The 14,975-nt window shown below is 43.1% G+C and overlaps 1 protein-coding gene across 2 annotated transcripts in view; it reads right to left on the bottom strand.

Annotated features, from left to right (window-relative positions):
* Positions 1–686: 686 nt before the first annotated feature.
* PARVA (parvin alpha) overlaps positions 687–14,975 on the bottom strand; it is a 139,868-nt gene continuing 125,579 nt past the window's right edge. For both annotated transcript variants that reach the window (XM_088478835.1, XM_088478836.1), the window contains 4 exons: positions 12,853–12,921; positions 7,483–7,584; positions 5,128–5,200; positions 687–5,042 (listed from right to left, as the gene is read on the bottom strand). In XM_088478835.1, coding sequence (XP_088334961.1) covers positions 4,966–5,042; positions 5,128–5,200; positions 7,483–7,584; positions 12,853–12,921 — 321 coding nt within the window. In that variant the 3' untranslated portion in view covers positions 687–4,965. The remainder of the gene's footprint in view (positions 5,043–5,127; positions 5,201–7,482; positions 7,585–12,852; positions 12,922–14,975) is intronic.

A 14,975-nucleotide genomic window follows, 5' to 3' on the forward strand; every position in this document is an offset into this window, starting at 1 on the left:
TGTCATTGCTATTTCTGACCCTGCAGGAGCACCGGCACGAATAGTGACCCAGTTACCGGCACGAATAGTGACCCAGTTACCGGCACGAATAGTGACCCAGTTACCGGCACGAATAGTGACCCAGTTACCGGCACGAATAGTGACCCAGTTACCGGCACGAATAGTGACCCAGTTACCGGCACGAATAGTGACCAGTTACCGCCACTTTTATGATTACAGTTATTATTGGTGTGGATCCAATTATTATTGTCAAAATATTCTCTCATACCCCACCAGTACGGTGACACTTTCCTGGCCCTCGCGTTACTCATGATGTCCGGCAAAATCGTGCTGCCGGGGAGAGTAAAACTGCGTACAAGGAAGTGTCGACATTAACATGTCAACAAATGGTTTTGTTTTTCTAAAGTTAGGAGTTAGGCTAAAATAAGCAAAAATAATTTCAACATTCTGTTGTCGGCATGTTAAAGGTCACCATTTGACCCAAGTTGACTTAATGGTTGTCGATTTAAACTCATGTCGACATTGTGAATGCCGACTCTCCATAACACACCCATGCCAAGGGCCCTTTAATATAATTTAATCTACACCTCTTAATTGTGTTGATAGTTTCTGTATTGTTATGTTCTTACAATTTCATTATAAGTTAATATCCAAATCCGCTTGATAATCAAACACTACTAATGTCATCAATGAATAAAGCTTTTTATTTTGAGTGAAAAAAACATATTTTGTGATACATCAAGGTAGAAATATAATTTTTATACTTTCTTCATAATACGAACAGCAACATAAAAATAGGAATGCAAGAAGCAGATCCCAGCACAATACAAAAATACTTCAGTACATTATGGCAGTGTCTCAACACTGCAGGGTCGGCCATTTTCTTAGTGGCCATTTTGTCACTTCCTGTCTAGATTGGTCCTGAAGGTAAGTACAGGAAGTTGAGCTATACCTACACAAACCAGAACCTTTGCTTCAGAACGTTATTCCTTTCAAGTCATGGTGCAGTAAAGATCAGGAATAAAGAGCAGGACACGACTTCTAACTAACTACAAGTGGAATTTTCAGGACTCTGATTCTAATGAAATTTCTTTTAATTGTCACTTATTTGTTTTTTTCATCTTCATTTGTATCAGATCCAATACTGAAGCATATTAGTCTTTTGTCAGCACACTTTGTATAGCGCTTATTATACAAGACCTTGTTACCGATTCTTAGTCAGTCTAATGGCTGCAATATAAGGAAATGGCCGCCTGCGTCTGGGCCAGTGACGTGCGGTGAGGTCAGTGGCTGGGGACAGGGCCGGCTCTAGGGGTGTTCGACCAATGCAGTCGGACAGGGGCGCCACCCAAAGAGGGCGGCACCCCTTCCCAGCATCCCGATTTCAGCGGAACAGTACTGTCCAGCAGTTCCACCCGTGTGCCGCAGTGGCCCAAAGGTGGTCAAATCGGAAGGCTGGGGACCTCCACTGCCATAGCTGTGCGGCGGCGCCGGACCCCCAGAGAGTGAATGGACGGGAGAGGGAGGGCTGGGGGAAGCCCAGCCAGTGACGGAGTGTTGGGCTTTACCCCCAGCCTGACGTTATTTGATGGTGTGCCATGCGGGCATGCCTCCAAATAATGTCACACAGGGGGCATGGCCTATGGTAATTAGGCCACGCACCCAAATTCGATCACGCGCGAAGTTAGGGCGCTCTCTGAAGAGCTGGCACAGGGTGCTCAGATCCCTGGAGCCGGCCCTGTCTGGGGAGGCACATGTGTATATAAACAGTTTTTATATCAAAACTCTGGAGCATGATGGGGGTTGGGAGCCTGACGGGGGGCATGACGGGGGTTGGGAGCCTGACGGGGGGCATGACGGGGGTTGGGAGCCTGACGGGGGGCATGACGGGGGTTGGGAGCCTGACGGGGGGCATGACGGGGGGCATGACGGGGGTTGGGAGCCTGACGGGGGGCATGACGGGGGTTGGGAGCCTGACGGGGGGCATGACGGGGGTTGGGAGCCTGACGGGGAGCATGATGGGGGTTGGGAGCCTGACGGGGGGCATGACGGGGGTTGGGAGCCTGACGGGGAGCATGATGGGGGTTGGGAGCCTGACGGGGAGCCTGATGGGGGTTGGGAGCCTGACGGGGAGCCTGATGGGGGTTGGGAGCCTGACGGGAGGCTTGTCTGGGCAGTGGCTGCACTATCATTTGGGCAGCAGAATTATGTAAATTAGTTGCAGATTAGAACCCATTCTACAAACAATAAAAGCAGATATTAATCTGGGTAGAAGAATAGCTTCTTGTCCTGGCAACAATATTAAGGATACTAAGGAAAAACCTGCAGCGCTTAGTCAGTCGTACAGTTATTTCCAAATCAGCACCTGTGATAGTGAGAATACATTATATATATATATATATATATATATATATACATACACACTACAACTGCGTCTTCCTTTATAAACATGACTTGCGGCAATTCAGGATGTAATCGCTGCGATGTATTGCTCCGAGGAAAGGAGACCACAGAAGGGAATGTACATGTTTTTAGAGACCATTTATAAAAAGAATACAAATGCGTATTTTTAAGCTCAACATTGTTCTCGCGCTTATTTGTGCAGGACATTAAGTTTTAAAATATTCTCCATTTTTATTTCCGAAGAAGATATTTCTGTGAGCTTATTTACACGCTGCAGGGAGCCCTGAGCAGATAGCGCACCGGCCCTGAATGCATGACAGGGGGTAAGTATAGAGCTTCCTCAATGCCATGATGTCAGTATCCAACAACCACCAAATAGATGGCAGCTATAAACAGTCTAGTGTAAGTTCGAATGAAAGCTAATCTCTGATTGGCTGTTATAGATTATTGTTATATAGCCACTGTTATTAAAAGGGTCCTCCGCTCTAATATATTGTATACCGCAGTTCCTCCTTCCCTCGGATATTACTGTGGCGGCCTCTGCTGAAGTGACACAAAGACGAGTGGAAGCGGTTATTATATATATTATATATATATTTAATATAATATAAAATATGCCAGGACCCTGCTCAATATAATTGTCAGTGTCCAAACTGAGGGAGCCGACAAAAGTACGATGTGGATGTCGGGCAATTCCATATATATATAATAAAACTGAGAACCTCTTTAAACAAACTGATAAGAAAAGTTACTTATATAGCGCGAGCGTATTCCGTTTTGCTTTACAACTGGGAACAAAACAGCAGTAAAATGTGACTGGGTAATACCAGACAGACAGACAGGTCGGAGGGCCCTGCTCACAGGCTTCCACGCTGCAGGGACAATATAAAGCAATTGGATTGGCTACACTGTGGCCCCTCTATAACCACAACAATGCAGAAGAGCGCGTCACCCTGCGTCCCGGCCGACTTACTACTCTTTATATAGGAAATAAGTAGTAAGTATGAGACAATAAATAAGCTTTTATAACATTATTTCAGTATCAAGTGTCAAACTGAAGCGATGCCTGTATCCGGCGGGAGGCGAGCCGAGGTTACGTGGCAATTATCACAATAGGTAAAATATTGTATTATTATTATTATTGGAATGGTATTTTCCTACATTGCCCGCGTGTAATATGTGTAAATATAGCACCATTTCCTACGGGAAGACGACTAACAAAGAATCCACTCCTGGCCCTTGCAGGGGTTAGTAACTATATTATAGAGCCTGATTACACCCTACATGGCATAATGGCGTGTACGTAATGTATCCATGGCAGATTAACGACACGCAGAGCGGGTCTCTTACATACATTTCCCCATCTTAATGCTCACAGCAGCTAATTATATGCCCCTGCTATTTATTCATTAGCAGAATTTAGCAAAAGCCATAAAATTATGTGTTATATAAGTAGAGTCCAACCAAAGCTTCACTTTCCCGGGAAAGAACATCCCGTAATTCTGCTGGGTATAAATTACACGCATTTAAATATTTTGCGTAAAATACTGTTTGATAAATTGTTTTAACCCAGGAAGCGATCCCAGGTGTATAAAATGGTAATCTGCGGTCTTGTAATACACAAACGTTTTAGGAATACGTCATTACCTTATTACTAGGTCTGTAACAGGTTCTATATTACAGACTGATTCATTTCATTCACCAACTTCAAATAGCAGCGGAGGGTTACGTGAGCGGGAGGACCGATCACAAGCCGCAATATGCCATTTGCACATCAGTAATAAGTGGTCGCGCAGCTTTGTGGATGGTTACTAGAGGGGAATCTTTATTCATGGCCGGCGAGTTGCGGCAGGTGCCGAGATTTCGGTGATTTGGTTGCGATACTTACAGTAAAGCAATATAACGGTTACACCAGGGTTGGTTTTGCTTATAACAAATTGCTGAAATCGCGGCACTTGGTGCAACTTGTAGACCATTACATTAACGTCCATAAACCGAGCCTACGCTGGTGATCTGTACAGGGGGTGGAGCAGTATTGTGTATACAGCGGTTGTCTGTCTCACATTGCTATTGTACACGTTAGCTTTGAAGTGAGGCAGCATTAGGGGAGTCACAAATACGGGGTGACCCATAGCACAAACCAGTGGTACCGTGTGAGTATAGTGATGAAATAGATACATGTCACTGAGGTTAGAGGTGGTGACATCATGGCAGCGAATGGAATAGCAGGACACAAAGACGCGGGACAGGAACGTCACCAAGTCCTCACTGTACATGAAGCCGACTCATTTCTGGAGCCTAATGTCTGTGACCGGATTAGCGGCAGATATAATCGCCACCATCCCATTTATAGGAAAGGTCCCGTTTATACAGACGATTCTGTCGCCAATCCCGACCTGCTGCCCTGTTAGGTCCTTTTACAACAAGAGCTTCTTGCACAGGAGAAAATAATTAAAAATATAAAATGTTCCCTTTTTTTTCTTAGTGTTAAATACAATTTTGGAACAGAAACCAAGTCCCGGTCGTTCTGTGATCTGCGATGGCTCCCGGTAGCATGGCTCCTTACTCCACACTCCGGTATTTGGTGAACAGGTTGTAGAGGACTCTCAGAGTGGACTTCAGGTCGCAGTTGACTATGTCTAAGGGTAACACAAATGGCAGAGCGTTACTGATAGGGCGATAACTACAACAATGGTGACATAACTCTACGTGGTCGTGACCAACCTTCTGGCCTAGGCTTCGGTTTCTCCAGGCCGCCATCTTGCATGAGTTCAAATGAAAAGGACACATTGAGGACCTGGTAAGTAGTAAAGACCAGTATTAAGTTTGCTGTAACATAACTGATCCGATAACGAGCTGCGCACTTACATACAAGCACTTATTGTATATGCGCTAAGTCCTGTAGAGCTTCAACCCCCCCCCCCCCCCCCTTCTCCCCCACTGGTTCCCATCGGGCATCATCCTCCAATACTGGCCCGTTATTAGGCTCCTGCTCCCAGAACCACTGGACGTAGCAATAACATTGGGCATGATAGTCGCATGGTACGCCGATAGTCACATTGTACGCCGATAGTCACGCAGGTTTCTTCTGCACATGTTGCCCGCTTTTGTTCATAGAGAGCGGAAAACACGAGGGCTGCGTAGTCCCATGGGCTATAGTGCCGACACATACTGCAGTGCTGTACAATCACCCTAGGCAAGTGTGTGTGCGTGTGTCACACGCTGTGGGAACACACAGCCATATAGCGCTGACATATAGCGCAGTACTGTACAATCAGAAATCCTCTGTTCCCATCATTTCTCCACCAGGAATAATGTACTTGTGGGGGTTTCGGGTGACATCTATGTACACTCGGGAGAACATACAAGCTCCAGGTAAATACCGTCCTGGTGGGACTCTAATAACCCAATTCCCCAAAGTTGTGAGGCCGCTATGTGCACCATACAGAGGCCCAACAGTCTGATTCAACTGCTCGAAAGCCCCTGACGAAAACTGCCTGCGACCAGTGGAACAGACTGTCGGGCCTCTGCATTTGTCTGTATTATGTAACCTTTATCTTGCATTGAACCAGCTTCTTTTGTGGTGGAGTGTAAGACCTGGAATCTTCTCTGGAAGGAGGGGGTGAGTGTGCATTATATATATATATATACACACACACACACACTAAATGGGGCAGCACAGACGGTGTAATGGTTAGCATTGCGCAGCACAGAGGGTGTAAGGGTTAGCATTGGGCAGCACAGAGGGTGTAAGGGTTAGCATTGCGCAGCACAGAGGGTGTAAGGGTTAGCATTGCGCAGCACAGAGGGTGTAAGGGTTAGCATTGGGCAGCACAGAGGGTGTAATGGTTAGCATTGGGCAGCACAGACGGTGTAATGGTTAGCATTGGGCAGCACAGAGGGTGTAAGGGTTAGCATTGCGCAGCACAGAGGGTGTAAGGGTTAGCATTGGGCAGCACAGACGGTGTAACGGTTAGCATTGGGCAGCACAGACGGTGTAACGGTTAGCATTGGGCAGCACAGAGGGTGTAATGGTTAGCATTGGGCAGCACAGACGGTGTAATGGTTAGCATTGGGCAGCACAGACGGTGTAATGGTTAGCATTGGGCAGCACAGACGGTGTAATGGTTAGCATTGGGCAGCACAGACGGTGTAACGGTTAGCATTGCGCAGCACAGAGGGTGTAATGGTTAGCATTGGGCAGCACAGACGGTGTAATGGTTAGCATTGGGCAGCACAGAGGGTGTAAGGGTTAGCATTGGGCAGCACAGAGGGTGTAATGGTTAGCATTGGGCAGCACAGACGGTGTAATGGTTAGCATTGGGCAGCACAGAGGGTGTAATGGTTAGCATTGGGCAGCACAGAGGGTGTAATGGTTAGCATTGGGCAGCACAGACGGTGTAATGGTTAGCATTGGGCAGCACAGAGGGTGTAAGGGTTAGCATTGCGCAGCACAGAGGGTGTAAGGGTTAGCATTGCGCAGCACAGAGGGTGTAAGGGTTAGCATTGGGCAGCACAGACGGTGTAATGGTTAGCATTGGGCAGCACAGGCGGTTTAATGGTTAGCATTGGGCAGCACAGAGGGTGTAGTGGTTAGCATTACTGCTCACAGCACTGAGGTCGTTGGTTCGATACCCACCACGGCCCTAACTGTGTGGAGTTTGTATATTCTCCCTGTGCTTGCGTGGGTTTCCTCCAGGTACTCCGGTTTCCTCCCACACTCCAAAAATATACTGGTAGGTTAATTGGCCCCCCAAAATTATCCCTAGTGTGTATATGTGTGAGTGTATGTGATAGGGAATATAGAGTGTAAGCTCCACTGGGGCAGGGACTGATGTGAATGGCTGAATACTCTCTGTACAGCGCTGCGGAATATGTGTGCGCTATATAAATAACTGGTAATAAGTAACTATATATATATATATATATATATATATATATAAAATCAAAAATATATACATAAAAATAAATTATTATGTAGTTTGATCAGACATAAATGCAGACAGTGTAATTGTGGTAAATGACGCCGGTACCTCTCCCCCAGATTAGCTGCAGTAACGCCCTGAACAGAATAATTACCTTTTGCTCAAAGCTGTCTGGAGTCAGGAAGAAATTATAGAGGGGGACAAAGTACCCTTCTAGGAGACCCATCAGTAACACCAGGTACACGCCATCTGCAAACTGCGCAAGAGAGAACAGGGGTTAGGCGTCAGTGACTAGAACCGAGACCAGGACCCGAGACACATCCCTCAACTCTCTGCTCCTAAACTGAGCCCCAGGGAGAAAATTACTAAGAATCCTGTTTGGTGTCCATTTGAAATCGCTGGTTATCAACAGAACGTTTTACAATTCAAATCTCAAATTTACTAAGAATCCTGTTTGATTGTCAATTTTTTTCCCAGTGGAGATTGTGCGTGTGCGATATGAATGATATTGATCTTTTTCCGCTTGAATTCACAAATCCAGCAATTCTCCAGAAACTGATTTAATTCACAATTGAATTGGCTTCAGGCATACTGTTGAATTTGCGAGTTCAGGCAAAAAAAAAAAGACTGATACGATTGTAATCCCAACACAACTTCACAAATATTCCTATTGCTCCTGGGTCCTATCAGTCAGATAGTGGAATTCAAAGTTTGCTGCTTCAGTGTTATTAAACCTTTTTGTCAGATGTTACTATGGTATACTGAGGTAACATTACAGCATTACATAAGTGTCAGATGTTACTATGGTATACTGAGGTAACATTACAGCATTACATAAGTGTCAGATGTTACTATGGTATACTGAGGTAACATTACATAAGTGTCAGGTGTTACTATGGTATACTGAGGTCACATTACATAAGTGTCAGATGTTACTATGGTATACTGAGGTCACATTACAGGCATTTCATAAGTGTCAGATGTTACTATGATATACTGAGGTCACATTACAGCATGACATAAGTGTCAGATGTTACTATGGTATACTGAGGTCACATTACATAAGTGTCAGATGTTACTATGGTATACTGAGGTCACATTACAGGCATTTCATAAGTGTCAGATGTTACTATGATATACTGAGGTCACATTACAGCATGACATAAGTGTCAGATGTTACTATGGTATACTGAGGTAACATTACATAAGTGTCAGATGTTACTATGGTATACTGAGGTCACATTACAGGTATTACATAAGTGTCAGATGTTACTATGGTATACTGAGGTCACATTACAGCATTTCATAAGTGTCAGATGTTACTATGGTATACTGAGGTCACATTACAGGCATTACATAAGTGTCAGATGTTACTATGGTATACTGAGGTAACATTACATAAGTGTCAGATGTTACTATGGTATACTGAGGTCACATTACAGCATTACATAAGTGTCAGATGTTACTATGGTATACTGAGGTAACATTACAGCATGACATAAGTGTCAGATGTTACTATGGTATACTGAGGTAACATTACAGCATTACATAAGTGTCAGATGTTACTATGGTATACTGAGGTAACATTACAGCATTACATAAGTGTCAGATGTTACTATGGTATACTGAGGTCACATTACATAAGTGTCAGGTGTTACTATGGTATACTGAGGTCACATTACATAAGTGTCAGATGTTACTATGGTATACTGAGGTCACATTACAGGCATTTCATAAGTGTCAGATGTTACTATGATATACTGAGGTCACATTACAGCATTACATAAGTGTCAGATGTTACTATGGTATACTGAGGTAACATTACAGCATTACATAAGTGTCAGATGTTACTATGATATACTGAGGTCACATTACAGCATTACATAAGTGTCAGATGTTACTATGGTATACTGAGGAAACATTACATAAGTGTCAGATGTTACTATGGTATACTGAGGTCACATTACAGGCATTACATAAGTGTCAGATGTTACTATGGTATACTGAGGTAACATTACATAAGTGTCAGATGTTACTATGGTATACTGAGGTAACATTACATAAGTGTCAGATGTTACTATGGTATACTGAGGTAACATTACAGCATTACATAAGTGTCAGATGTTACTATGGTATACTGAGGTAACATTACAGCATTACATAAGTGTCAGATGTTACTATGATATACTGAGGTCACATTACAGCATTACATAAGTGTCAGATGTTACTATGGTATACTGAGGAAACATTACATAAGTGTCAGATGTTACTATGGTATACTGAGGTCACATTACAGGCATTACATAAGTGTCAGATGTTACTATGGTATACTGAGGTCACATTACAGCATTACATAAGTGTCAGATGTTACTATGGTATACTGAGGTAACATTACATAAGTGTCAGATGTTACTATGGTATACTGAGGTAACATTACATAAGTGTCAGATGTTACTATGGTATACTGAGGTAACATTACATAAGTGTCAGATGTTACTATGATATACTGAGGTCACATTACAGCATTTCATAAGTGTCAGATGTTACTATGGTATACTGAGGTCACATTACAGCATTTCATAAGTGTCAGATGTTACTATGGTATACTGAGGTCACATTACAGCATTTCATAAGTGTCAGATGTTACTATGGTATACTGAGGTAACATTACATAAGTGTCAGATGTTACTATGGTATACTGAGGTAACATTACAGCATTACATAAGTGTCAGATGTTACTATGGTATACTGAGGTAACATTACAGCATTACATAAGTGTTAGATATTACTATGGTATACTGAGGTAACATTACATAAGTGTCAGATGTTACTATGATATACTGAGGTCACATTACAGCATTTCATAAGTGTCAGATGTTACTATGGTATACTGAGGTCACATTACAGCATTTCATAAGTGTCAGATGTTACTATGGTATACTGAGGTAACATTACATAAGTGTCAGATGTTACTATGGTATACTGAGGTAACATTACAGCATTACATAAGTGTCAGATGTTACTATGGTATACTGAGGTAACATTACAGCATTACATAAGTGTTAGATATTACTATGGTATACTGAGGTAACATTACATAAGTGTCAGATGTTACTATGATATACTGAGGTCACATTACAGCATTTCATAAGTGTCAGATGTTACTATGGTATACTGAGGTCACATTACAGGCATTACATAAGTGTCAGATGTTACTATGGTATACTGAGGTCACATTACAGCATTACATAAGTGTCAGATGTTACTATGGTATACTGAGGTAATACTACAACATTACATAAGTGTCAGAGGCTTTTATTGACAATGACATGAAGTTTATGCAGAGAGTGAATATTTGCAGTGTTGACGCTTCTTCTTCAAGACCTCTGCAATTCGCCCTGGCAGCTGTCACTCACCTTGTGGGCCACAAACTGACTGATGGCCGCCCATTCTTACCAAATCAGTGCTTGGAGTTTGTCAGAATTTGTGGGTTTTTGTTTGTACACCCGCCTCTTGAGGATTGACCACAAGTTCTCAATGGGATTAAGGTCTGGGGAGTTTCCTGGCCATGGACCCAAAATGTTGCTCCCCGAGCCACTTAGTGATCACTTTTACCTAATGGCAAGGTGCTCCATCATGCTGGAAAAGGCATTGTTCATCCCCAAACTGTTCCTGGATGGTTGGGAGAAGTTGCTCTTGGAGGAGGTTTTGGTACCATTCTTTATTCATGGCTGTGTTCTTAGGCAAAATTGTGAGTGAGCCCACGCCCTTGGCTGAGAAGCAGCCCCACACATGATTGGTCTCAGGATGCGTTACTGTTGACATGACACAGGATTGATGGTAGCGTTCACCTTTCCTTCTCCGTACAAGCGTTTTTCCAGATGCCCCAAATAATCTGAAAGGGGATTCATCAGAGAAAATAACTTTACCCCAGTCCTCAGCGTCCAATCTCTGTACCTTTTGCAGAATATCAGTCTGTCCCTGATGTTTTTCATGGAGATTAGTGGCTTCTTTGCTGCCCTTCTTGACACAGGCCATCCTCCAAAAGTCTTCACCTCACTGTGTGTGAAGATGCTCTCACACCTGCCTGCGGCCATTCCTGAGCAAGCTCTGCACTGGTGGTGCCCCAATCCCACAGCTGCATCAAATTTAGGAGACGGTCCTGGCGCTTGCTGGATGTTCTTGGGCTCCCTGAAGCCTTCGTCACAACTATTGAACCTCTCTCCTTGAAGTTCTTGATGATCTGATAAATGGTTAATTTAGGTGGAATATTACTAGCAGCAATATCTTTGCCTGTGAAGCCATTTTTGTGCAAAGCAATGATGACTGCACGTTTCCTTGCAGGTAACCATTGTTAACAGAGGAAGAACAATGATTTCAAGCTTCACTGAGATGATGTTGCTGGTCCTTTTATGTCAGGGCTGAAACGCAGTGGAAATGTTGATTTTGGGATTAAGGGCCTGATTCAGAGCCGCTCGCTCTGAATCAGGGCGGAGTTTTTTTTCCTGCCCGCTCGCTAAGCTGTGGGTGCCCACCCACAACTTGTGCGAGCGGGCTGGAGATGGTCGCGATTATCGCGACCATCGGCATTGCGAGGAGACCCTGTGGTAGGGTCTCAGCACTCGCAATGTCGAGTGGACTTCCTGCTCTAATAGAGCAGGAAGTCCACTACTGACATCACGAGTGATGTCAGTAGGGCCGCCCACAAAAGGCAGGCGTTCCTTCGGGAACGCCTCCGTTTGTGCAGCCACCCCCCCTACCCACCTACAAAACAGGGCGAGCTGTCGAATATCGACAGCCGCCATGTTTTGATGCGAGCCCCGGAGTGAGTGAAGTTCTCACTCGCTACGGGGCTCGCGCATGCATGTGCGCACTGGGCCACCATCGACCCGCTTTCGAGCGCTATGCGCTTGCTGGTGGGTCTGAATCAGGCCCTAAGTTCATTGTCATGGCAAAGAGGGTATTTGCAATTAATTGCAATTCATCTGATCACTCTTCATGACATTCTGGAGTATATGCAATTTGCCATCATAAACACTGAAGCAGCAGACTCCGTGGAAACCAATACTTGTGTCATTCCCAAAACTTTTGGCCATGGCTATAGAATGAATTCCTGGCCATGCTATTCCCTGTCTGACGTCTAGGTGGGCTGTCATAGCTAGACTCCGGGACCTGGCTTTATCATGTTAGGTGCACACTCTCCTTCAGATTATATGTTCATATAGCTCATTGTTTTGCATATACATTGCAGCCATGTCTTTATATCATCAGTCAGGGCTGTTTACTTTGCATACCTTGGATAGGACACAGAGCTGCTTTATGGGTCTACAGAGAGCACTGCAGGTCTGTGTTTTGACTGATGAATAAAAACCATGGCTTAAAGTACAGAATAAACCAGAAGGATGCCGCAATATAGTTAGTAAAAGCTGTACGAGGGCACAGACAAGACCGATAATTTACCTGCAGGTGGAAAACTCCTTCACTACAGAAATCAATGTGAATGTAGAGTAATAGAATTTCCTACCTGAGTTTCCAGCTCCGTCACTTCCAGGTTGAGCTTATTCAGATGTTTGTTAACGAACGTAATCAAAGTCTGAAAGTGAGAACAAGAGGACAGTAAGTTTCCTGGCAACCAAACATTAGGGGATCTTGGAAAATGTCCTTTAAATAATTTGCGCAGTGGGCTGGTAACACGTCTACATAAGACTAAGTAATAAACGCAGACTCCAGACCTGCGAGAGACAACTGCCATAGACGTCAGTTAGTAATTAGCGCCAGCTCCCAGGAAATGCTGCGCAGCTGGCAGTTCTGTCTGTCCAGCAGTATGGCCGCACTGCAGAAGCCACGCCCCTGGCGTTCCAGTAGTGGCAATTGAGATAACATGGAGAAACCGCATCAGGTAACTTTATTTCAGCAAGATTCCCCGTTCTTATGGCCCCAGATATTTACACAGTGTATTTCTCTTGTTTTATACGCAGATAGGTGCTAATCCGAGGCCTCGCACAATACAGGCGACTGGTCTCTGCTATAATCTTCCATAGATGAAAATTAACTTTTATTTATTCATTAATAAACACATCTTTGGGGATGGCGTAATTGTAAAACCAGATAAAAAAAAAGAAATATAAAGGAATGAAAAGTAAAATAGGGGTACGCACTGCCCAATTAGTACAGATCAGTGCGACAACAGAGTATTGGGGGGTTCAGGTAATCACTACTCCCCGGATATATCTATGCTGTATCTCCAGCATATGTCCAGAATGGTCGACACTGACAGAATGTCGACAAATGGTCAGTGAAGTCAATGGAAAAACACATTGCTGACATTTCCATCCCATGATACATACTGTATGATTGGGTCTCATGTACAGCCCCATATGTTATATAGGTCTAAGCTGATACGTATATTAGTGAATCCCATTATCCAATTGCAATAATAGTTATCAGCGTTTTTGTCAGTGTAGTTTGGTGACATTATTGTATCAGGACAGATAACAATGTTCTCTCAGTATGGTTATAATTCCAGTAGTACTGCCGACAGCGTGATATGAGACAACCGACGAAAGTACCTACACACCTCCCAGAACAGAGGGACAAATGCGTGTATTCACTTTCTGAGCGTTGCGCGAGTTATACTAGGCAAGATGGCGCAATAACAAAAAAATTTTTTAAAACCATCGTGCCTGCGCATATACGATAGAGAAATACATTTACGTGGCAACGGGATGTGATATAAGTCAGCGCTGACAATGTGCCGCCGATCCTGTGCATTATGTTACCGCAGCAGAATTGTGGATTTTACAAATCACCAGTATAATGGGGTAAAAGGCTCCACCCCAAATTCTATACATGACCTCAATGTACGGGATTGCGTCTGTCCTGATACGTCGCTGTCTGTCATCTAGAGAGACGCAATTCAATATCCGCTATGTAACAGGATTACTAACTCCTGTACAATTTCTAGTTTTTTACTATAATTTAATTAATCTATCAGTGTATTCTATCATGTCCTGGTAACAGTGTTACTATAATTATTACTCTATCAGTGTATTCTATCATGTCCTGGTAACAGTGTTACTATAATTATTACTCTATCAGTGTATTCTATCATGTCCTGTTAACAGTGTTACTATAATTATTACTCTATCAGTGTATTCTATTATGTCCTGTTAACAGTGTTACTATAATTATTACTCTATCAGTGTATTCTATTATGTCCTAGTAACAGTGTTACTATAATTATTACTCTATCAGTGTATTCTATTATGTCCTAGTAACAGTGTTACTATAATTATTACTCTATCAGTGTATTCTATTATGTCCTGTTAACAGTGTTACTATAATTTAATTAATCTATCAGTGTATTCTATCATGTCCTGGTAACAGTGTTACTATAATTATTACTCTATCAGTGTATTCTATCATGTCCTGGTAACAGTGTTACTATAATTATTACTCTATCAGTGTATTCTATCATGTCCTGTTAACAGTGTTACTATAATTATTACTCTATCAGTGTATTCTATTATGTCCTGGTAACAGTGTTACTATAATTATTACTCTATCAGTGTATTCTATTATGTCCTAGTAACAGTGTTACTATAATTATTACTCTATCAGTGTATTCTATTATGTCCTAGTAACAGT

This window comes from Taudactylus pleione, unplaced genomic scaffold (assembly GCF_031769625.1).
Source record: "Taudactylus pleione unplaced genomic scaffold, aTauple2 ptg000221l, whole genome shotgun sequence".
Taxonomy (NCBI): Eukaryota; Metazoa; Chordata; class Amphibia; order Anura; family Myobatrachidae; genus Taudactylus; species Taudactylus pleione.